Genomic DNA, 24,324 nt, shown 5'->3' with positions numbered 1-24,324 from the left:
CATGTTGAAGAGGTAATAAGGTAAACATTTATATGTCTTTAGTTCGATTGAAAACCAAAGCAATGCCACTCAATTAGACTGAAAAGAAGCATCTTTGAATAGTGGTCTTTAAGCATACTTACACATCATTCAAACCAGAAAAAGAAATTAAAAAGGAACTCAATCAACAGATTGAGTTCTGATACAAATGTAATTAGATCTTGCCACGAGGGCCGAGCTGTGGTGGAAGCTGTGGACCCTTCTTGATTGGTAGAATGTCACCTGAGGCAGTTGCACTGAAGTATGCCAGGGTGGATCCACCTCCCAATATAAGAAACTTGAGTAGCAATCCTCTCTTTGTGAATGGAGCAGCAAAAGTCTCAAAGAACTTGCTCTGCAAATCCATATCAAAGAAACTGGTAAGTAGTTTGTGTATGTGTGACATATTTGTTTGAGTATAAAGTTTAATTCTTTTTACACGATTAACTAATCGAAATATAGAATTCTATCATAACTATTATATAATCATCGAATTTAAGGTACATCACAAAAAGATTGATCAAATTCTATTGAGTTTGACTCATAGTAATCATGTCAAACAAATTATCAAATGATTGATCAGCGAGGATAATTTACTATACTCATATTTGTAAGAAGTGAATTTTAAGCATAACTCAACCTTACAAAATTGAATATGAGATTTGCATCCCCTTTTATACTATGAATTGTTTTTATTTCCACTAGACATGAGATTTCCAACGAATAGCTCACGCTGAGACTATCAACTCATGCGTGGAACTAGATATCTATAGGTGGTTTGGTAGCGGCCTAATAATGGGGTGACACAAGAAGTCCAACAAATTCTCATTAGGATATGTTCTCGACTTGAAGCCTAATTCAACTTTACAAAAAATGACTTATAACATTGAGTTAGGCTTAAAGTCTAGTTAGTACAGAGATATGTTGACACTCTCTCTCTCAACACACTCTAATTTAACACCAAGTAATCTTTCAAAGTTTACATCACATTTACCAAACTATCATTTGCCACATCAACCTCACTTCTCATATACTTGTTGTCATAAGGGCAATGTAAATTGGGAGTTTTAAAAAATGAGTGTCAAATAAGAGATATTCATAGAAAGTATGCTTCTGAATTAAATTCTACTTGTTTACCAACGAGGAACATGTATGAATTGTACATCTGTTATCAAATTATACACAATTATATCACTGAATCATCTTTAATTTTCCATGTTTGATTCTCAATGAAGAATATGCAGATGCAGAGAAGAGAGAAACCTGAAGAGAGTTGTAGGGTGAAGGAGCATCTGAGCCATACAAGTCCCACTGCCCTGTGGTGTTACCCAGATCCTCCAAATCAAAGTACACACTCTTGTCACCATACTTTGCTACCACAGCACCACTCCTGTGAATTTGGTTCCACTCTTTTAGCACAAAAATTACAACACTTTTTACTTTTTCTTCAAAAACTGCAATTTACACAAACGAATGCATGGAACCTGAAGTTCTTGGATTTGAGACTCTGGCGAGAGGGCTTGAAAGAGAGCTTGGTTCCAGTGAGGGAGCTTCCAGCAAGGCCATTGATTGCAGCTGGTTGAACAGCAGCTAAGGTTGCAAGAGAAGCCATGATGATGATGATGATATTCTTCACTTCTTCAAACTCTTCTTCTTGTGCTGCTATATCAGTACTTCAGTATCAGTTCTTCTAACTCATGTGCACACGTGGCCACACGCATTCAATCTAGCAGATTTGGAAAATTCATTTGTGAGGTCACACATTGCTTGAAGATAGATAAGCTTATCCACTTCTAACTCTTCTCCAATGGCAACATCACAAAACAATACAACATATATGTTTATCTACTGTTCTTAAAAATTAAAACATTATGCTTAATATTGCATTGTAGAAATTAAAAATATTAAAAACTATATTTACTGGAACTAAAATGATATGTTCAAAATTTAAATAAATAAATTTTGAATTTTAAAATAAAAAACTAAATTGAATAGAAATAAGTAATTTAATTTTATTTTATGGTTAAACATGGTGTTTGTACTGCTGGAGTTTAAACATGGTGTTTCATTTTTTTATCAGTTAAAAATTAATAAATTAAATAAATCAAAGAGAATATTTTAGAGGTGTTTTGGAGTCAGATTGGTGTTACAGTCTGTATAATTTTACGGTTGAAATATATATGATTGTGATTCAGTTTTGTTTTATTTTTCCAACTTTATTTAAATGTTTATTTTAAACCTTAATTTTATATTTTAGAACTTTCTTTTGAAAATTTTGAGGCATAAATAAACATAGAAATTGTCCATGTTAGTAAAATTCACCCAAAGTTTTAGTAAAAAATAATTATTATTTGAAATTAATTGAAAAAGATACAAACTTAAAAATTAAAAAATATTAGTTAAAATTTAGAAGATAACATATAACTAATTATGCCTATAAAACACATTTCTCACTATGAATAGGGGGAACTCAAATTCACTCCATGGAAAAACATCACTAAGGGAATGGTTAGAATATCTTGTAAACCCTAAACCTTCTTTTAAATCTTCCTCTAATGATTCTACTTTGAAGAGTCTAGTGTATTAGACACCAGCGGCCTCTGTAATTCATGAAATTTCACTTGAAAACTCAACTTTTGTTTCGAAACAACAAAAGGATGAGGCGAAGTAAGAAAGAACAAAAGTGTTTTACTCCTTGTAAATCTTGGTTTTTGATATTGTCATTTTTGTTGAGGGTGTTGATCTTACAACATAGTATTTGTCCCTCTTCAAATAAAAGTTATTTATTATTCCCTTTTTATTTTTAATCTTAGCTTAAGATTTTTAAAAAAACACGTTATACTTTATTATTAAAATGAACATCTTGGAATTGAGTAAGCAAAGATAATTTTCGTGTTTAATTTGAAAAAAAAAAAATCTTTTCTACAATATTTTTGTGTGTTATTGATATCTTTTTAGTCACCATATGTTATCTAAGCCTAAGCCTAGTTGGGTTGGTGTAATAAAACTATCGATTATGATCAGTTTTGTTTTTCAACTCGGTTGGTGTAATGAAATTGTTGACTATGATCAGTCATGCCCCCAACTCCTTCGGTTGAATAATGCTGATCAACATCGTCCCAAATCTTATATCTAAATTGGTATGTTTAAAAGGTAAAATATTTCTTCTTAAACAAATTTGTTTGATCGAAATTTTTAGCCCAATTAACTCTATGATTAATATTATTTCTTGATTGATCTTTTCGTGCAAGTAAGAGAAATTATTATTAAAAACTAACCAAGTAAATTAAAGGAACAAAATGACAAAAGAGAATATAACCTTTAACCCATTAAGCATAATTTACATTATAATTTTTTTTTTCTAGATAAACTTCATCTATTCTATTTGAGGTTGAAGATTGTGTACTAATAGTTAATTTAATTTTTTATTAATAAAAAATTTAACTTATTTAAAGTCGTTTCTAAGATATATTAATCATTAAAAAAATATTCAGTAAATTTGCATCCAAAATTTTAACAAAAAAATAGAAAAATATTTACTTGTCTTATTTGAAATCAAAATAAAAAGATAATAATAACTTTAAAATCTAAATAATATTAATTAAGATTTAACAGACAACTAAGACAAATCCCTAATACTAAGAATAATTATCAAACTTTTGAAACAGAACCTAAAGGCTTGAAATAAGTAAAATTCATCGTAACTTTTCCCAAAGTCATAAATTATGGTCCTAATGTAATTTCTTTTATTTGACTTATTTTTTAAGTCGAATTAGAATATCCTATATTTTATAATAATAAAATATAATTCATATGTTATATCTATTTGATTTCTTTTAAGAAATTTTGACCTCAAACTATCCAAGACTAATTAATATATATATATATATATATATATATATACGTCATATAAGTATTTATTAAGGAAAATAATACTTTTACAGTTAAAATAACCATGATCCGTGGTTTTAAAACCTTATTGTTTCTCTTGAGGCATATATTTATTTACTTTACTCAAAATTTTATTTCTTATTCTTGAATGATACTCATTAAAGAAGATACTATGTGACTTTTAAGTTCATCAAATTTTTATTAAGATAAATGTAAAATTATTTTGATACTGTATTAAAAAATAGATTTTAAATTAAACTCAATTTTATAAAACTATTTGATTACACTCATTTAATTATATACTATTAACTATAAAATGTTTTTAACTTTAATCTATATAAAACAATACAAACTAACAGTAAAAGATTCAAGTTTACTGTTGAACTGGATTGGAAGACTCAATTTTGTCATCCCTATAGTTAATCAAAGGTGAAAAATTGAAGCATGAGTTTTCAATATCAGATAAAGTTCATCCTTGAATTTTGCCTCCTAAAGCCTATAACTGTTGCAGCTAATCAAATCCTATCTAACTAACTATCTTCTCTCACTCTCTATTATCTTGGTCAACCATCTTCACACTCTAAGCTTGTTCTAATATTTCTTAATGTACAAGACACAATATTATTGGCTGATTCCACAGACTCCATTGTTAACTTGCCATTAGGAGAAGCATCCACAAGCATCTGAAACAGCATTGTAAATAAAGACCCTCCTTCTGTTCCTTTTTCTTCTTGCCTTGACCTTATCAGCATTGGCCTTCCCTCAATCCCATCAGGGAGAATTGAGAATCCTGATGGCAAAATGGCAACATTACTTGAATCACATCCTGTCAGCACAGACTGAAGACCACCAAATTCCACAGCAGCATATGCCACCATTGACTCATAAGCACTTGTGCAGCTATCTTGCACTATCCACACACTCTTCTCTTTTGATTCTATTTTCTGCCAAAGTAAGAGGAATCCATGCTTAACTATAGTAACCAAGTTTTTCTCAAATCCATTGTGTATTTTGTTGACTATTCAACCATCAACAGAGGGAGATGGTAGTAGAAAAACTTACTTGGATGTTTACAGCATTGCCTCTGTCTTTTCCTTTAGCTAAATTTGCAATCAACTGCACTGACCCACCAGTGGACATCATATCCCACTGTGATAAAGATAATTGTCAGCAGTCAGCACAATGGCCCCATTTGCTATTATTACTCACCAAACTGCTTAAATAGCTGCTGTAGGTGGATCCACTTTTGTGGAACTCCCCAACTTTGTACCTTATCCATATAACTCATAGAAATAACTATAAAAAAAAATTGTTGTGGCACCATTAATATTTCTATTCATGCTCTAACTTATAATGGATGTGAGTCTTTAAGAAGAAATTTCTAGTCAATGAGAAATTTTAAAAAAAGTTGTGAGTTTTATATTTAGTGTTCTAATCTATTAATTGATTAATATGAAATTTCTATTCAATGTAGAATTTCTAAATGGAAGTGGTGAGTTTTGTATCCACTTATTATGCTTTAATCTCTAATCGATGTGGAATCTCTAAAAGAAAATTTCTAGTCGATATGGAATCTCTAAAAAAAAGGGACGAGTTTTGTACCCATTTATTATGGGCTGATCTTTAATCGATGTGGAATATCTAACAAAAAAATTTATAATTGATGTGGAATCTCTAAAAAGAAGTAAGTATAAGTGAATCTTATCAAACTAGTTTGAGTTTGCATGTATTTATTATACTCTAATATCCAACAATGAAGGACTCACATGAAAAAATGTGTATTTTAAATGGATTTCAGTGTCCTAAAAGAATGATCCTTAAAATAGGAATATCTTGGATTTATATAAGAACAAAAGGGGTGCACCACATTTGTACCTCACTTCGACGAGCTTCATCCCTCAAGAAATCAAACAGCACATTAGGAGAGACAGGAAGCCATAGAGAAGAAACAGCAGACAAGATAACCCCAAGAGGTTCACCAGGGTCATTCAAGTTCTTCCTAGAGCTGATCCTTATGTCTTCTCCTGTTTTGCTAGTGAACTTGGTCCACGTATGGAAACTTGATGCCCCAACTGCATGGCAGAAACTCCATGTCATTCTCTGTGCCAACTTTAGAATGCTCTTCCTCCCAGCCAACGTTGCAACACCTAGAAGGAAGGAAAATGATAGTATTGGAAATTGTAATGTGATTGTATAAAAAATTGGAATTATGAATGCATCATTACCAAATGGTAATTAAAAGACTTTAATTTGTCTAAGTAAAGCCTTTAACAAGTGCTCACCAGTTGAGTCCTTGGTAGGAACATTTGTGGCCATGTTAAAAACTAGACGCTCGCACTGAAGTTGTAGTGTGGCTATCCAATGCCTTGCCCCAAAAGCTAGACCACTGATCACAATGGTTCGGTACAATGTATGGATTGTGCTCTTCTGACACTCCAAGTGCTCCACCCATGTCACCTTAAACCCAAAGAAATATCAATATATAGTCTCAATTTCACATAAAATGTTAAATAGTTTTTGTTCATATACTTTACAATGACCGTTTGATTTATCCTCAATAATACAACCAGATGGGCGTTTTCTGCACTTCACAAGAGATGCGTCAATGTTGTCTTCTACTTTGTCTATAGATACGTCAATTATCGCCCACTGTTCATCACTCAACTGTTTGCAGCACCTCACAAAATACACTTCTCTGGTGGGCACCACTGGAGTGAGCATTTGCAGCTCAGCAAACATCTACAGTTATCAGCAAAGAATTAATTAATTAAAGAAAACATTTCAGGTGTTACAACCCTTATACAAATTTTTAAGCATTTTACGCAGCTATAAAATATTACAATATTACAGGTCATGGTTATTACTTTGCAACACTTTTCATGGCAACAAAACCTAGTGCCTTTGTGTACTTTGATGGAGGAAGTCTCATTGTCATTATTGTCCATGTCTAAGGACTTGAACAATAGTATCATGTTTGTCTTGATGTATATTGAATAGGGAATAAAGGAGAATTTCCACAATACTCTAGAGATGTGACTGGGAAAGGAAGATCCTTTTCTAGAGATAAAAGGGGTGGAGAGAGAGATTTTGATATTGGGAAATGGGAGGAAAAGTGTCATGAGTTGCTAAATGATGTATGTTCGAAATTTTCTGTGTATTCTTTTAAGTTTTTTTTGTGTCCTTATCAACACTTTCTGAGATAAAAATAAAGGAATCGGCAGAAGAGTAATGCATGAAAGGTTATGAATAAAACCTTATCTGTTAAGATAATGAAACTATAATCATAATCCACATGAGCCAAAGTGTTTGTTGTTTTTGTTTTCAAATCTTAAACTTGAATAACAGTTGGTTGAAAATTACAAGAGTGGGAAAAGGCCACTTTTAGAGAAGTCCTATCTTTTTCTTGTGTTTGTCAAGTTTGGACCACTTGAACAAGGATCCACGTTCCAACATGAGTTCGAAATGAATGGTTCAAGATAAACGAGACACCTATTTTGTACGTATGTGTAATATATGACTACCTAACACTGCGAAATTAAAACATCTTTCTCCCTTACCAATTGCACTGCACCATTCCCGTTGGAACCTTCTCCGTTGCATATAACATCCACAGTTGCAGCCTTTGATATCAAGCACGGAAACATTTCTTTCCATTGATTCTGCAGAAACATGTTAGAAAATATTATAAGAAAGTTAACAGTAGGACAGTAAAAAATATACTTAATCTTAATTTGAAGCAGTCATAGAAGATTTGTGGAAGCATATTCTAATTGCTGTCTTAACCCTTTTATTTGTATGAGATTCATTAAAAAATATATATATATATATATATCTTGTGGTGACATCATCTCCCATGAAACATTCTTTATATATAAGAATACAGCCTCGTACGTGTCTCACACTTACCACATCTAGAAAGGTTTGGAGCAGACGAGGGAGGTCCATAAAAACAACCTCGGAGTCTCTTGAGGCTTCGATGAAGGTCTTGGGCTTATCACTGCACGAGTTTTGAACTGCGAACTCCTTCACATATTCATCATAGTTAAGTATTTCACGACCTGTTTCAACGCTGCGAACCCACAATGGTCCCCCCATGTTTGCCATCTTTATGAGCTCTTCCGTTGCCCGGTTCACTATTTCCATTATCCTTGATTTCTCAAGCCCAAAAACTCCATTGTAAAAGTTCAAAGAGCTTCTATTCTCTTCCTCTTCGTGACCACCAGAAGATGCAGGAGACGTTGGTGAACATTTTCCCAAAGTTGCTCGGAGTTTCTCTACCTGTGTATATCAGAGAATTGATAAGATTTTCTGCACACATTGCTCTATTTAGTACATTTTTTCTTTCAGTTTTATATGGAATACATACAAATTACCTCAGCTTTGAGTTTGACATTTTCAATAAGAAGTTGCTTTTCTTCAGTGGACATGGAAGCATCTATGGTAGCCGTTACCATGCCACAATTGGGGCAACAAGATTTGTTTATAATCTCCCGCATGGCCTTGTTTTCCTCCTTCAGTTTGTCTAGTTCTGCCTTCAACAATGAGTTTTCATGTCGCTCTTGTATTGCCTGCAAAATTCGCAATATATAATATATAAGGAAAGTTTGCACCTATAACTACGTTTAGACTAAACTCGTACGTGAAAATGTGAAAAATATATATTATGAATAATCTAATAACATCCAATAAATTTATGCTATAATAAACTCAAAACTTTTGTTATATAAACTTTAAATAACTCTCATATCATATTAAAAATAATTTTTAACCTACTTTCCATCTAATTATAAAAAATAAAATATTATAGGCATAGCGATTAATGAATAAATTAAGATACCTTAATTTGGGTTCGGCGATTTTGGAACCAAAACTTGACTTGCCTAGGAGCAAGGCCAAGTTGCTTGCTGAGTTGTTGCCTCTGCTTTTCATCAGGATGCGGTGATTCCTTGAAAAGCCTACATCAGTACATTATTCATGTCAGTTGACAGCTTTTTTTGCTGTCTTATCTTTCACTACAACCTTCAAATCTCACACAGATTCATCCAACAACAATTTATACAGATGGACTTTAACAAAACTGTTTTACATTATCATAACATAACAACTTACCGACAAAGCAAAAGTACTTCAAAATCATCATTTCATTAATATTTAACAATGAAATGGTTGTCATCTTTTTCCTTTGACCATATGTTGTCGATCCCAAACTTTTCCCATAATCTTTGCAGCGGTACGGCGTACACACACCAGTTATATCTATTTATAAACCTTGCTTTAAAACCCACTTGCAATGTCGGTATCTAAATTATTTAACTTCGGAACAAACCATTTCATTGTTACATACATACATCACCACCACTTTTAGTTAACACCTAATGTTTTTCTGCAGATCACACGTGTTACGACAATCATGTTGGAATTAACTACTACATATGAACAGTATCTTAAACCAATCTTAAATGTTCCTTATTAAACTAAAACAATCTTAAACCAATCGATTGGTCGATTAACACCTATTCGAGGTGCAAGGATAAATAAAATGATCGCACAACTCCAACTATTAACTAATAATCTTAAACTTAAACAACAACTACATTTTTTTATATATATAATGTTCTTGAATAAATACAAAATTAATACGTATATATACAGAGAGAGTTTACGTACGCTTCCATTTCTCTGATCTGTTCAACAGTGTGTCTGTGATACTTCCTCTTCTTCTTCTTACTCCTGTCACCATCGTCGTTGTTCTCATCATCGTCATCCTCATGAGCACCTTCTCCATCAAAATCTTCTTCTGACCTGGATCTCATAGGTCCTGAGTTGTCACTGCTAACCTCAACAGTGTCCTCTCGCCGGACCTCATCGCCGGCCACCACCATGCCGGACGTCGCCGCCGCCTCCTCCGCATGCCGGAAAATCCCTGCCTTCGCATCCAATCAAACAGAACAAAATATAACAACAAAGTTACTAATAATTAGTTTCATCAAATTACATATACACTATATATATGTAAATAAATATATGTGTATATATATATATATAGATATACATATAGATATAGATACAGAGTTGATTACTTACTAGGCTAAGAGAGAGAGTTGGAGAGGAGAACAAGTCTTTGGTGTGAGGTGGTGTGTTTGACATGTTAACTCCCATTGGCAAACACGTTCACTGTGCTTTCGGTGTTCTTGATGATGTTTTTTAAGGAGCAAAAATGGCGAGTGCTGGTTTTTCTTTTCTCCGTGAAGGAGTGAAAATGATGTTTGGTTTTAAGGACTCTTTCTCATGTTGCACGCTTTTATTATTCTTTTCAAATAAATATAAAAAACAGACTGTCAGAACATTTTTTGTGAAAATACACAGATATTTATTGCCAAAAAAATAAGAATGATATTTAATGAAATAAGAGTTTATTGTATAGAATTCTTTCTAGAATTTATAATGTTTTCATTAATATAACCTCTGTAATTAATTTTATCAGTATTTCCTAATAAAATTTAATGAGCAGGTGTTTAATGACTACGCGTAAAAATAGTAAATCAGTAAGTTTATTTATTGTATTGAAATTATTTCTTGTATTTTTAATATTTCCATTATAGATATATGAAGCTTAGACCTCCTCTTAAATGGCGTGTCGGTACACTCATATGACACCGATAAGATATGTATATGTGAAGTTTCCAATTCAAAAAAGTATTGGTTAGATTTCTGACAATTCTAGTAGGATTTTAACACAATTTTAAAAAAGAAAAATACATTAATTTTCTCAAAATTCAAATTTTATTGTATATCGTTATTATGATTATAAAAATAAGAAACAAATCATTGTTAACCAGTCATGAAAAACATATTTTTGCCCCAAAAAATAATCTGGAACATACTTGTGCACATAAATCTTTATTGTTAATTTATATAATTTATAATTATATAATATATAGATTCGTGTTCCCGCATTTTATAGATTTTACGTATTTCTGTATCCATGTCGTATCAGTGTCTCTACTACATGGGCTAGAAATTAAGTTATTTGATGTTATTAGTATTTTTTTTAAGTGGATATGAGTTTATTGTGTGGTGTTATTCTTTGAAGTTTGATAATGTAATTAAATATAGCTACTATTTAAATTATTTAACTTAATTTTGTGTTGTTACTGATTAATTTAATATTTTATTAATTGATCTCAATGAATTTATATAAAGAATTGAAAAGGTTTTTTTTAGAGTTAATATATAAATATATAATGTCAATTAATAGGAAATATTTTTAAGTGTTTTTAAATTAGTTATTATAGAAAATAAAATAAAAATACATTTTATATATACTTTGATTGAATAATAATGTACAAAATAGTGTTAATATATATTTATTTGTTTGTAATTAAAAACTAATTAAAAAAGTGTGCTAAATATTTATTCTTTAGAGCTTAAAACACTCAAAAATATGCTACGTATCAATTTTGACTTTAATATAATGTAATAATATTATAACCATTTTTTGTTCGTTAATTGAATATATTTTACTTTTTGCAACATAATTCTAAAATTCATATTTAGAATAATATGTTATAATTTAAGAACCTTTATCACGGTAGAGTTAATTAGTAGGAAAATAAATAAAAAATATAAGTTATGTAATAAAATTTATTATATTAGAAATATAAGTTATTTGCGTACGCATGCTAAAAAAATGTATTGACTCTGTCATATGGAGAACACACCTTATTTAATTTTCTGTCTTTTCGTAAGACTTTTTTCTCTAATTAACTATTACATTAATTATTATTGAAATACGTTTAATTAATTTTAGTCTAAAAAATAATAAATATTTTGCTTTTTTTTTCTCTACAAAGATCAGAGAGTCAAAAAGTCTTGTTTTAAAAATTAAAACTCTACTATTTTCTTTTTCATACATTAATTATTTAAAGATAACTATGTGAAGAAAGTATTGTTGCAGTTACAAATAAATTTAATGCTACTTTAGATTAAATGTTTTTTTTAATTGACATTAATTAATTATATTTAAGACCTGGTAGAGTAATAAATATTTTAAGTAAAATAATGAGGGTAATAAATATATTTTATTTAATTTTTTTTTACATGCATTAAAAAAATATGTAACTCTTTGTCATTAGTCCTGTTCGAGCATCTCGTTGTATGAATCTATTATTTGGAAATTTTTCAATTTTATGAGTATTTGTTAATATTATAAATTTTAAATAAAAGGTAGAAAAATACTAAATAATTCTGAAACATATATTTATAATGAAAATAAATAAATGAAAATAAGTGGTGCAAACTTATTTTTTTTATGAGATCATTTTACTTCATATTGAGAAAAATTATTCTCATATAAGATTATAAAATGAAATAAATTATTTTAGGGTTTCTCCTTACTTGAGTTGTGGTTCTTTATTTTACTAATGTATCTTTTGAGCAATGATTTTTTGCTTAAATAAAACTATAAAAAAAAAATATAAATGTCATATTCGAATTTGTTAGGTTGAATGGTTGACAAGACAAAAAGTCACTCGATCTTTCGATAAGTAAAAACCTCGTCTATTAATTAGGTTAATCTAAATTAGGGATTATAAAATGTCATTAATGACTTATTGGACCTGGGTCAACGTTATTAAGAAAGGAAGATCAATAGAAAACTATAAATAAATGAGGACCCTCACAGTAAAAGGTATTGACTTTTCTAGTTCTAAATCCACAAACATTTTAACACTCCAAATGACTTGAGTGTTGTAGTGTCTTTGCAGGTACCCCATCCCTCAATCTTCACGGATGGATAACAAAAGAATAAAGGATTGAAAATACTTGATAAGAGATATTCAGTCTCTTATATTATAAGAACAATAATAAATTCATAATTGATACATAAACGTATTTCTATCATTTTTAATCTTTATAACATGTTTTAAATATCATAAAAATTAAATAAATATAAGGATGGTTTAATTTCCAAATATATTATTAAGGACTTAAATTAATAAAGACTAATTAATCTATTCAAGTTAAATATCATATATGTAAAGAAAAAACCTCCTAAACCACATTATAAATTATTTCTCGTATTATAAAATATATGATTTATAAGTCTTCTTTTCTCTATATATATATATATATATTTAATAATACTCTATATTTTTCATGTGATGACAGGTAATTGTTGTTACTTAAGGTGTCAGCCTATCTGAGATATCAAGTTGCATAATAATGTCTAACATGAAAACATTTATGTAAAAATAAAATTAAAATTAAAAATGTCCAAACAAAATAATAATAATATACATATTTTCTTGTATTTATTTTTTAATAATATTTTTTTATGTGGTAGCAGATTATTGTTATTTAAAGTATCAGTCTAATTGAGATGCAAAATTTGATAGTAATATTTAACATTGAAAGTGTTTTTGTAAAAAAAAATTAAACTATTTATTTATTGTAAAATTTAATTGCATAAAAAAATATATATTTACATCAATGGGTGAGAAAGAGGGACAGATTATAACTTAAATTATTTATTTATAGTAAAAATTAATTGTATAAAATAAATATTATTTACATCCATGGGGTCAGAAAGAGGTACACATGGTGGGAGAGTGAATTTAAGAATATAAAAACAAGGGAGGAACTCGCTAAGAATTTTTATTTGTTTCTTTTTCATTTTGTCCTTTTCGTTCGTTCGATCTGGTGTGATTGACGGTCAGATATGCTTCTTTATTTTTAACGGTTAGATATGCTAAGTTCCACAATTTCCCCTGTTCCACAACACACACAACCGACTAAATTTAAATGATGCTAATAAAAAATAAAATAATAATTCCTCGGTTTTGAAAATTAAGGCATAAAAAATGAAATTTTAACTAATAAAGTGGCCAAATTAAATTGATGAAAATTAAATAATATAATTTTATACCAAGGTTTTTATTTCATAAAGTGTCACTTTAATCTGCGGTCCACACTTTTAATAATTCAATTCATCTACCAAGTCACGTGTCACTCAGAGGATAGAGAAAATATAATAATGAACAATAATATCATGTAATTTTATTACAAAACCATGGGTAGTTTTATTGAATAATTATTTTGTCTTTACCATATAAGTGCTTCCAACAATCCTTTTTTTTCTTTAAAAAAAGAAAAAAAATTGGGTATGAAAGGTTCAGAATTTAGATAAATGTTTTTTAAATGATAGTAGAATATTTATACAAATATTTTTTTAAATAATTATGGAAAGTAAGTGTAAAAATAGGGCAAAAAATAAAGTGGTTTGCATGACTTTATGAAACTTTAATGATGGTGGTGTAAGTTACTTTATTAAAAGTTAAAATAAAATATTGGTTTTATAATTACCTTGTAATCTCAATCATACAAATAACTAAAAAAATCAACTAACTAATATAGTTGAAACCACTACATTGTTCTAGCACTATTTTGAATCCACCAAAGTTATTTTTAGAGTGATTTTTAGTAAGTTGAAAAAGAAAAAAATATTATAAATTACTATTAATTTACATTCTAAATCATATTTTAGACTTGTGAAGGCTAATACATTTTTCATTTATAATATAAATGATTTTTTTTCTTTTCTTTTTTATTTATTTTAACATTAATTTTTTTATATATATATAACTTCGAGTGATTTTGTTGTTCTTACGAGGTTGTATTTTTTTACACACTTCTCAAATTTTCGATCTTTGATTTCTCGACTTTTTTATCTCTGAGTCATTGAAATTTTTAACTAAGTCTTTAGTAGAGGTATATGCAATTATACTTTCATATTTAAGTCAGTTCTGAATCTGAATAAAGAATGTTAGTTCATAATTAAGATTATGTTGTCTTTGACCTTAGGGTATTTGCCTATTTATAATAATTATGTTAGATTTTTAGTTGTACGGATAATTAGGTGAGGCACAATGAAATCTAATTGTCTTTTAATCATGATTTATAGATATTTAATATGAAATATTGATGAATAACGTCATTAATCTTATATATTGTTAAAAAAGTTACTTGTATATATCAGTGCAATGTAAGACTTCATCATCTCAATATTGATAATATATTTATCTTTTAATAATTAAAACAATGTTCACTTAATTTTTCATATCAACTAAATATAATATTTAATATGTTATGTGACACTATATCAACATTTAATTAAAAAATAAGTGTAGATGAGTTTGTGGGATTAACTTATCTTACTAGTACATTTATCTTTTAATAATTAAAACGACCTTCACTTAATTTTTCATGCGAATTGAATATAATATTTAGTATGTATTGTCACATTCTATCATCATTTAATTACAAAAGTCAATGTAGGGAATGAATTTGAGTGATTAACTTCTCTTCCTAACACTCTTTTACTTAAATTCTGAAAGGGAAATTTTAAACTCAAAATTTATACTTAATAAAAAAATTAAAACTAATTATTAATAAAGTCGATAGATATTTTAAAATTATATGATTATTATTGAAAATATATTTTTAATTATGTATATTTCTAACAGTAGTTTCATTTAAAATGAGCCATCACGCGCGATATTTCAACCAACAATTTGTCCAACACTTTTATAGCATGAGGTCCACACTAACTCTATATCACATTATATTAAAAAAAATGTACATTAACTATAAAACAACTAAAAAGAAAAAAAAACCATTAATTCATGAATGATAAAAACATATTTAAACTTTGTGTTGAAGATCTCACATCGACTATAGATTATAGTCTTTCATTATATATATAAGTGGGTGCAAACCTCAATCTCATGAACCGGTTTTATGGGGTTGAGTTAGATTTAAAGTCCACTTCGTAATATGGTATTAGAGCTATTTCGAGTCTATCCTAGTGAGTGTTTGTTGGGTCTATCGTGTCACCCGCTATCGGACCACCATAATATATAGTCACGCGCACGAGTTGACAGTCTTGATGTGAGTGGGTGCAAACCTCAATCTCATGAGCCGGAGTATATTTTTTATTTTTCTATTATAATAATTAAAATAATTAAATGAATAAAATTATTAATATCAAATGAAATTATATTATTTTTCATTTTCTTCTCAAATTTATTTTTTATATTTATCTATTTTTTTCATTTCCTCACTTTCCATCCTCTAATCTCATCCTCTAATCTTAATGAGATATAATTAAGATCAATGATACAGAGACAAAAACATATTCGTTATATTTATTATCTCAGATTAATTCTTTATAAATTTGACCAAAAAAAAAGTCTATTACAATATTTTGTAGATTAATATCATAAACCCTATTTTCACACATAGGATGGTGACCCTCTTGCATCCTAATTAATGCTAAAATGGAAACAAAACTCCAAATAAAAACATGTGTTTTTTCTCTCACTCGCTGTTATTAAGAACATAATTTATGAAATAACATTTAATTACACTGCCTAACATTTTAAATTTAATGGAATAAAAATATATAAAACTTTAATTATGTTGTGTGTTATTCTTTCTTTCTTTTTTATTAATTTATTATTTCAAAATTTAATTTACTTAACTAAGAAGGAAGTTTGTCTTAATCAGTATTTCTAATACATATACTTTATTTTATTTCCAAATTAATGTTCAAAAACATTACATTTAAGTTTAATTCTTCTAAGAGGTAGATTTCAAATCTAATCCAACTTTATAAAATCGACTTGTAATAAGGGTTGCACCCACTTATATAATATGAAATGTTTTAATCTCTATACAAATAATATGAGAATGAATATTTATTTTATTTGTTTGAAAAAAATTGATGAAGGGTCTCATACATTTAAACCCATTTTATCTAAAAATAAATAATTTGTATAATATGATATCAGAACCATCTAGAATTTATCATAACAATAGTTTATTGAACTTATCGTGTCACCCGTTATTGGACCGCTATCAGAATATATAGTTTCACGCACGACAACTTCATCTTGAGGGAGGTGTTGAAAATCCTACAACAACTAAAGATTAAAACATTTCATAATATATAAAAGATGCAAACCTCACCCTATAAACTAATTTTATTACAAATACAAATTTATTTATTTTTGTTATTTTTCACTACCTCACTATTCGAGCTCTTTAATATTTTTTTTTTATAATTAATGATAGGAGAATAAAAAACTAGATATGAGATGGGTTGTTAGGTTTGGGCGTGAGATAGCAATGAGGGACCACAGTTTGAGTTAGTTAAGCTTATTGACACACAATTCATACCAAAGTTTTGTGTTGAAGTAGTTGCCAATCACAACCACATAACTTTCAACCATTTCTCACAAACTCTTCATATCTTTGGTCCCACCATTTTACTTATTAATAATTCTAAACTTATATATATATATATATATATATTAAATAAAATACATGCATTATCTAAAGAGATAGATATACCTAGGTGGTGATATTTTAACATCTCATACAATAAAATACATACACTTTACATACTAATAAATTATTATTTTAATTATATTTATTTTATTTTTTAATTAAAAATATTATTATATTATTACAATTAGTTGTCAGATGTGTGGTTTATTTTGACACCCTCATGTTCCATCCTACATCCCACTAAATATTAATATTTTAATTATTTTTAAATTTTTAATTATGAAAAATATTTTAACATTTTACATTTGCCTATATTTTCATTAAGAAGATTTTTTTATTTTCTTAAAAAAAATTATTACAAATATTAATATTTTAGTATGGGTGTAAAGTGGAGGAACATGTCAAAATATCACCACCCAACTAAGAATAAACATTCAAAACATTGGAAGAAAAGAAAGTAGTGCAATCTAATTTTTAATTAAAAGTTAAAATGAAAAACAATTGTTTTTTATTATATTATTTGAAAATATAATTATATAATATGTTGTAACTTAAATTATGTAAAAATTTAAACTAATTATAATCACAATAACTAATTTTGTAATAAATTATGTTAAGATACTTTATTTTTAAAAGTTAATTCTTCTAACAAAGTCAAATTTACTTTTTTTAGTTAGACAAGTTTTTTTTGTTTATTTAAAATTTTAGATTTTGACTTTTATTGAATGGGAATACATATGTTGACGTCTAAATATAGATATATTTTAAACTTATCTTATACCTATGAAATTTAAATATTCTTAAGGGTAAAAAATATTCAATACGAATCATATATAAAATATTAGTAAATATTTTTTAATCAACATTTTTTTTATGTGAATTCATGTATGATCGATATGTATATGAATGAGTTTCACGAACATTTTGAGTTATTTTCATTTAAAATTTTGAATTTTTTTTTTGGTTATTTACTTTTGTATTTGTTAATTATGTGGTAACGTATTATAATTATATTGTGTATGTGCCATGCACATCCTAAAGTATATTTTATGTTGTTTTTCAATAATAAATTTGGTACAAGCCCTCTTTTGATTTATAAAATAATTGTGGAATATTTTATGAATTATTATTATTCACTACAAATTATAGTAGTTAGAAAGGATAACATTTTTATTAAGAAATAAAGTTGTAAAACAAAAACAAAAGATGATTACAAAAGAATGTATATTGGTATATAATAGTATAAATAATAGATAACAATAACGATAATAATAATAATAATAAAATTGGTGTAATGATTATTTTATTCAATTTGAGTAACTAATTTAATATTATGATTAATGGTTAGAATGATAAAGTAATTTCAATTTAATACTTCTATAAGTAAATTACAATAATTATTTAATACTTAATTTTGTATATGCGGATAATTTTGGTTAATGTGTTCAACTTTGATTTATACATTTTTAAAATGATTTTTTTTTATATCATAATTTTAATTGTTTGATTTTGGTTCATGCATCTATTGCAATTTTAGTTGTTAACTTATCATCACATTTTGCACATTAAACCCTAAAAGGGACCAAGGTACGATTAAGCCCTAATAATGCAATAAAAAACCAATTTTATATTTATTTCCTTAAATTCTTACATATACTTGTTTATGCCTTTCAAGTTGAAGAAGTCTTTGCTTTCAATTAAAACGTTTTTAATTTTATACATATTTTAAAATTCAAAATAATTTTTGTATATAATTAAAAAAATGTTGGAATTTCTCAAGAATATTACTGATTTACTTAGCTACATACCCGTTAATTATCTTCCTAAAAGTTATATTACCTAACGAATTAATTGTTTATATGAAAATTTTCTGATAATCTTATTACAATTTAATTAATCTGGTAATTAATTTTACTCCTGATTTACATAAAATAATAAAATCAAATTTTGATTTTTCAATTTCGCATAATCTAAAAACTAAAAACCTAATTTCACATTAACCAACCCTAATCCCTAAATCTAAAAACTAATAACCAAATACCCTAATTTCACATTAAATTAAAAATCAAAATAAAAAGTTTTCTTACCTCCTTCAACTATAAGGAAATAAAATTTGAGTAAGATATATTTATTATGAAATGAATTTTAACTCAACCTCATAAGATTGATTTATATGGTGAGGTTTGCACCCACTTATAGACTATGAAGTGTCTTAATTTATAGTCGATGTGAGATCTGTAACACATCTCTTTCATGCTCAGACTACCAACTCGTGTGCGAGACTATATATTATGGGTAGTTGATAGCTAGATATGGAATGTCCAACAATATTAAACCACAACAATACTAAACCCTAATCCCTAAATCATAAACCCTAAACTCTAAACCTAAATCTTAAACCCTAAACCCTAAACCTAAACACACAATCATTTTCTTATCATTTCAAAAGTTCAAATCCTAATTCATCAATCACCCAAAAATCAAGATTAACATGAAATTCTCTACAACCCAAAAAAACTTCATTTGTATCCATGTGTCATCCAAGAGGAAACATTAGAAGGTGAAGAAACTTACTCTTACCAAGTTGAGATACAAAAGGAAGGAAGAAGAGAACCTTATAGAGATGGAGAGGAAGCAGAATGAGAGAAGTGAAGAAAAGTAGAAGAAGAAGGGACTTTTTATTTTTGTTTTAGAAAAATCAAATTATTTCATTGAATTGCTATATGCACCCTTACACTCGTAATCTCAATTTTTTTTTCATGTTTTTTTTTTTATTTCTATTGCAGCCTAACCTCTCTGGACCTAACTGTTTTTGCTATACATTCTTAACACTCCATAATCGCTATCTTCACCCCTCCCTTAATATATCTTTTATCGTCCAATACAAATTCTAAACCTAATCCATAAATATATATATATATATATATATATATATATATATATATATATATATATATATATACACACACACACACACACACAAACAAATTAAATAAAGTTGAAAGATATGTTAATTGAGACATAATGCTGAAAAAAAAGGCAAGTATGATAGACTAAAAACTGAGTATGCAATTTATGAAACTAAGCAAAAATAAATATAATTGATTATTTTAAAGCAGTCCTTCTCTCTCGTTTTTCCAATAAATTGTTATGATGCTTTCACATATTTTTTAAAAATATTTTTCTATATTTAATCCTTTTTTAACCATTTATCTTCTCTTATTTTCATTTTCATTTTCTTATTTGTTCTTGTTCTTATTTATCCTCTTTTAACAGTGGAGAAGAAATACAAATTACAATGGTATAAACACAATTTAAGAATGAGTTCTGATACCTTGAAAACCAGCACCAGATTACAATTAATTTTTTTTTATTAAAATAGAACAATTTTATTAAGATTTTCTTTTCTCCTTCTGATATTCATTTTATAACTTCTTATTGTATGTTTTTACCATCTGTTTGTGCCTTATTCTATGTTCTAAAAAAATTGTACTATGTATGTATAGCACAGTACTAGAGACCAACCTTACCTTTCTCTTATGGCTGGGAACTCAAAAGCACAAAAGTTTTGAAAAAGATAAAAAAAAAGGTATTTGATTTGATTTGATTTACTTCAATTTTTGTGGTTCACATTCCTTTGGAATATTCTGTGTCTTACTTACTCATCTTTTGCAGCATAGAGTAGTACAATCACAGTACAACACAAGGTATTCTTACTTTTGATTTTTGTCATCTGATTATCATTGGAGGATCTGATTTCTGTCATCTGATTATAATAGGAGGCCAAACTCAGCCAAAGTTTTAATCTTTTTTGTAATTCTGATTACTATTATTCTGTAATTTCTGCATCAACTTGAGGGGTGCAAATGGCTTCCATTGTTGCAAGCTTGTTGCCACCATTGCTGCTTCCTGCTAGAAATTCACACCCAGGAACCTTCCCAACTTCCTCTGTTTCTCTTCTTTCAGGTAACCCTTATCCTTTTCTTTTGTTTTTGCTTTTCTTTCAATGTTGAGATTTGTGCTCCATTGCCACCACAGGGTTTTTATCTACCCTTAGGCTTTTTAATTTTTCAAGCATTCTTGGTTTGAGTCAAAGTGAAATCACTGAGAAGCTGAACTGGGAAGTTCAGTTTCAAAGAGAAATTTTTGATTGTGCATGAGGTATTCATGAAGGAGAAATAATCAGGTTTTCCTCTGCAGTCAAATGATCTCATTGAACTGTAAAATCACATGCATGGATTTGGAATTTGGCAATTGTCTGCCTCTAGAAATTAAAATTTAACGGGAAATCTCAGTGTGAGTGATTTTTTGGCATGATTGTGCACTATGTAAATAAAATTTATGAGATTTTGGCATTGGGTTCTATCCTGTTAAGTCATTGGTGCATAATGTATGTTACTTGTATTCTTTTCATACACAAAGAGGTCAATTTTGATCTACATTGGCTTACTGTTGTGTGAAAAAAATTGCTGAGTATTGATTACATATAACTTCTGCTGATTTGTGTTATCACTTATGTATCAGATTCTTAATTTTCATTCTTCTGCTCACATCACAGGGAGACGGAGTAATGTTTCTTTTGTTGTGAAGGCTTCTGGGGAAAGTTCTGAATCTTCAACTTCCCTTACTGTTTTTAAGTCTGTTCAGAATGTTGTGAGTTACTCCTTTCAATCTCCTCCACCTTGTCCCTCTTTCAAAGTGACACAGAAGGTACCATATATCTAAGTTTCTGTTTGCTGATTTTAAAACAGTGGGATCAACCAGAGGACCGATTGGGACTTTTTGGGTTGGGATTTGCAGCTGTAGCAGCTTTTTGGGCATCAACAAATTTGGTTGCTGTAAGATTTGCCATTTTCAGTGTTTTGGAATGGCTACATGATTGGATTTTTTTGGATATGATGTACCCATATTAGATATTCATGTATCTGACACAGCTATGCAACTTTTCTTAAAATGTGTAGGATAAGGATTCAGCAATTTGGTATTGGATACAGTTAAAATTTGATAAAGCATAATAAGTATATGATTGTCACCATTACTAAAATCAATAGAAGTTATAGATCATTGTCAACTCATTTACTAAGAGTAGTGAGATTTCAATCCTATTCTCTTCTCGAGAATCATCCTTATAGAGGATAATTTCTGTTTTTGGTTCACCAAGAGACAATGTTTCTATGTTTCTATCTTATTATGTACACTTTTATGTTCCATAACTTGTTGTATTAGCTTTTCATTTTCATAGCATTTTTTAAAGGTTTGGATACTTTTTATTGATATGCATTGGTAAAATATCCAAAACTATATGTTTCAAGTTAATCAATATTGATATGTGATGCAAGTGCAAGTGCAAGTGCTTCATAGAACATGGGCTGAAATGGCCACTGCTAGAAAAAAATTGATCTGATGGTAGAAGAACAAGTCCATTGGGGTTATAACAGTTTGAAAGTGCCATTCCTTCAAGTGAAAACTGCTTCACAATGACATTCCTTCTTCCTTTTTTGATTGTATCTACATATTTTTACCATGAAAAACAAGTGTCTGTGGATTTTATCCAAAGGCTTGCACCCTACTGATTTTGTTTTTGTCATTTTTGTATGCAGGCTGTTGACAAATTGCCACTTTTCCCAACTGTATTTGAACTAATTGGAATATTTTACTCTTTGGTAAGTGCTGTGCTGCAGAATTCAGATTTGTTTCTGTTAATATCAGTTATTTAAATTTGGCAAGTAATTTAAACTTTTCCTTTTTATTTCAGTGGTTTTCTTATCGCTATCTCATATTCAAGCCTGACCGGTAAGCATTTTGGTCCCCTTCATTCTGATTTTCATCACTGCTTTGCTTAATATTAAGCACATCAAAAGATTAAGACCTCTAATTTCATCAAAAAGATTGTGTAAAGTAAAAGAAAAATTTTCTATGGATTACATTTACAGTAAAAGACCTTTCAATTTCAACCACTATAAAATGTTGATAATTAGCTACATAATAAAGAGATTAATCTCACATAGTGAAGTTTTTCTTTATACAAATTAGACCATTAGGTGACCCAGAAGGAACCAAAGGGAGGAAACCATACTAGAGACCGCGGTTAAGGAGAAATGTTTTGAATCTCTTTCTTTTGTTTTGGTGCATGTAATGGCATGACTGACTAATTCTTTCATTTGAAATTGAGAGTAATCGGTTCAAACTCTTATGTATTTTGGTGGTAATTATATATTAATTTTTGTTCCTCTTTGAAAAAAAAAGTTAGACCATTCACTGATTTTTTTTTCAATAGAAATCCCAGTGAAAAGGTTTACCTTCAAAAGCACTCAGTTTGGAAGCAACTTCACTTGAATTTTTCTTATTACAGGGAAGAGTTTTTTCAAATCTTGAACAAGGTAGCAACAGATATCTTGGGCCAGTAAGATGTGCTACCAAAATGCTATGCTAGACTGGGAGGAAAAGCTGGTCAAGGAAGGGAAGGGAAAGGAGGCTTTCACTGTCACCACTCCTATCGTGAATATGTCAGTGCAAAGATTGTTTATGTGGTTGTGGTTTAAGATCACTGCATTACATCAATGAATTAAAGCTTGCTTTTTTTGTGTTGGGTTGCTTCTTTGTATACAATTTTGATGAAGTTCCTTGAGCATGAAACTAGTAAGAGTAAAACTAGCCTAAATAATGTCCAGACTTAGAAAAACCAGAACAAATAAAAAAGGAATAAGTGAACTTTAAACCTAACCCAACTTCATAAAACTGACTTATAAGATGAGGTTTACACTTCTTACATATATACTATGAAATGTCATAACCTTTGGTCGATGTGGAATCTCTAACCGGAATTGTTCACTATCGCAGTTTTAACCAGTGTGAATGTTTTAAAGCGTTCACAATTGCAATACTTTAGTTGAACATGTTTGTAATATGATGGGTTGACTTAGAAATCAGCTTTAAAGCAGATGAACATGAATCATTTTTTTAACTTTATGTACTTAAAATCTATCATTTTTTACCTTTGTGATCTTCTTCACGCTTCAAATTTCTTCTAGAAGTTATCAAACAATGAATTGCCCAACCAGAGATGGG

The 24,324-nt window shown here is 28.7% G+C and overlaps 3 protein-coding genes across 9 annotated transcripts; 1 reads left to right on the top strand and 2 right to left on the bottom strand.

Moving 5' to 3' along the window:
• Positions 1–73: 73 nt before the first annotated feature.
• PSAH2 (photosystem I subunit H2) lies at positions 74–1,657 on the bottom strand. Its single transcript, XM_068621425.2, has 3 exons — positions 1,503–1,657; positions 1,282–1,408; positions 74–373 (listed from the first exon to the last, which is right to left on the bottom strand). The coding sequence occupies exons 1-3, from the start codon at positions 1,628–1,630 to the stop codon at positions 194–196; spliced, it is 435 nt and encodes a 144-aa protein (XP_068477526.1). The 5' UTR covers positions 1,631–1,657; the 3' UTR covers positions 74–193.
• A 2,641-nt stretch (positions 1,658–4,298) lies between these two features.
• On the bottom strand, positions 4,299–10,224 carry LOC137818989 (homeobox-leucine zipper protein GLABRA 2). Of its 5 annotated transcripts, none has more exons than XR_016516230.1 (11): positions 9,994–10,206; positions 9,577–9,836; positions 8,747–8,864; positions 8,283–8,477; positions 7,816–8,187; positions 7,467–7,568; positions 6,444–6,648; positions 6,192–6,366; positions 5,785–6,056; positions 4,972–5,058; positions 4,299–4,853 (listed from the first exon to the last, which is right to left on the bottom strand). XR_016516230.1 is itself a non-coding variant. In XM_068622675.2 (11 exons), exons 1-11 carry the CDS (start codon positions 10,066–10,068, stop codon positions 4,473–4,475), a joined length of 2,247 nt encoding a protein of 748 aa, XP_068478776.1. In that variant the 5' UTR covers positions 10,069–10,224; the 3' UTR covers positions 4,299–4,472. The 5 variants fall into 5 exon arrangements, 2 of the variants coding, with proteins under 2 accessions (XP_068478776.1, XP_090152442.1); XR_016516231.1 differs by having other exon boundaries at positions 6,477–6,648; XR_016516232.1 differs by having other exon boundaries at positions 9,577–9,832; positions 9,994–10,124.
• A 10,493-nt stretch (positions 10,225–20,717) lies between these two features.
• LOC137818740 (CURVATURE THYLAKOID protein) lies at positions 20,718–23,849 on the top strand. 3 transcript variants are annotated; one of them, XM_068622321.2, is made up of 8 exons: positions 20,718–20,845; positions 20,932–20,963; positions 21,115–21,222; positions 21,815–21,909; positions 22,008–22,094; positions 22,857–22,919; positions 23,012–23,049; positions 23,609–23,849. In XM_068622321.2, the coding sequence occupies exons 3-8, from the start codon at positions 21,123–21,125 to the stop codon at positions 23,661–23,663; spliced, it is 438 nt and encodes a 145-aa protein (XP_068478422.1). In that variant the 5' UTR covers positions 20,718–20,845; positions 20,932–20,963; positions 21,115–21,122; the 3' UTR covers positions 23,664–23,849. The 3 variants fall into 3 exon arrangements, with proteins under 3 accessions (XP_068478422.1, XP_068478421.1, XP_090152550.1); XM_068622320.2 differs by having other exon boundaries at positions 20,720–20,845; positions 21,036–21,222; XM_090296424.1 differs by lacking the exon at positions 20,718–20,845 and having other exon boundaries at positions 20,854–20,963; positions 21,036–21,222.
• The last annotated feature ends 475 nt before the right edge of the window (positions 23,850–24,324 follow it).

This window comes from Phaseolus vulgaris, chromosome 10, assembly GCF_051622355.1.
Source record: "Phaseolus vulgaris cultivar YP4 chromosome 10, ASM5162235v1, whole genome shotgun sequence".
Taxonomy (NCBI): domain Eukaryota; kingdom Viridiplantae; phylum Streptophyta; class Magnoliopsida; order Fabales; family Fabaceae; genus Phaseolus; species Phaseolus vulgaris.
The sequence above is the reverse complement of the archived record's forward strand: the minus strand, read 5'-3'. Positions and strand labels throughout refer to the sequence as shown.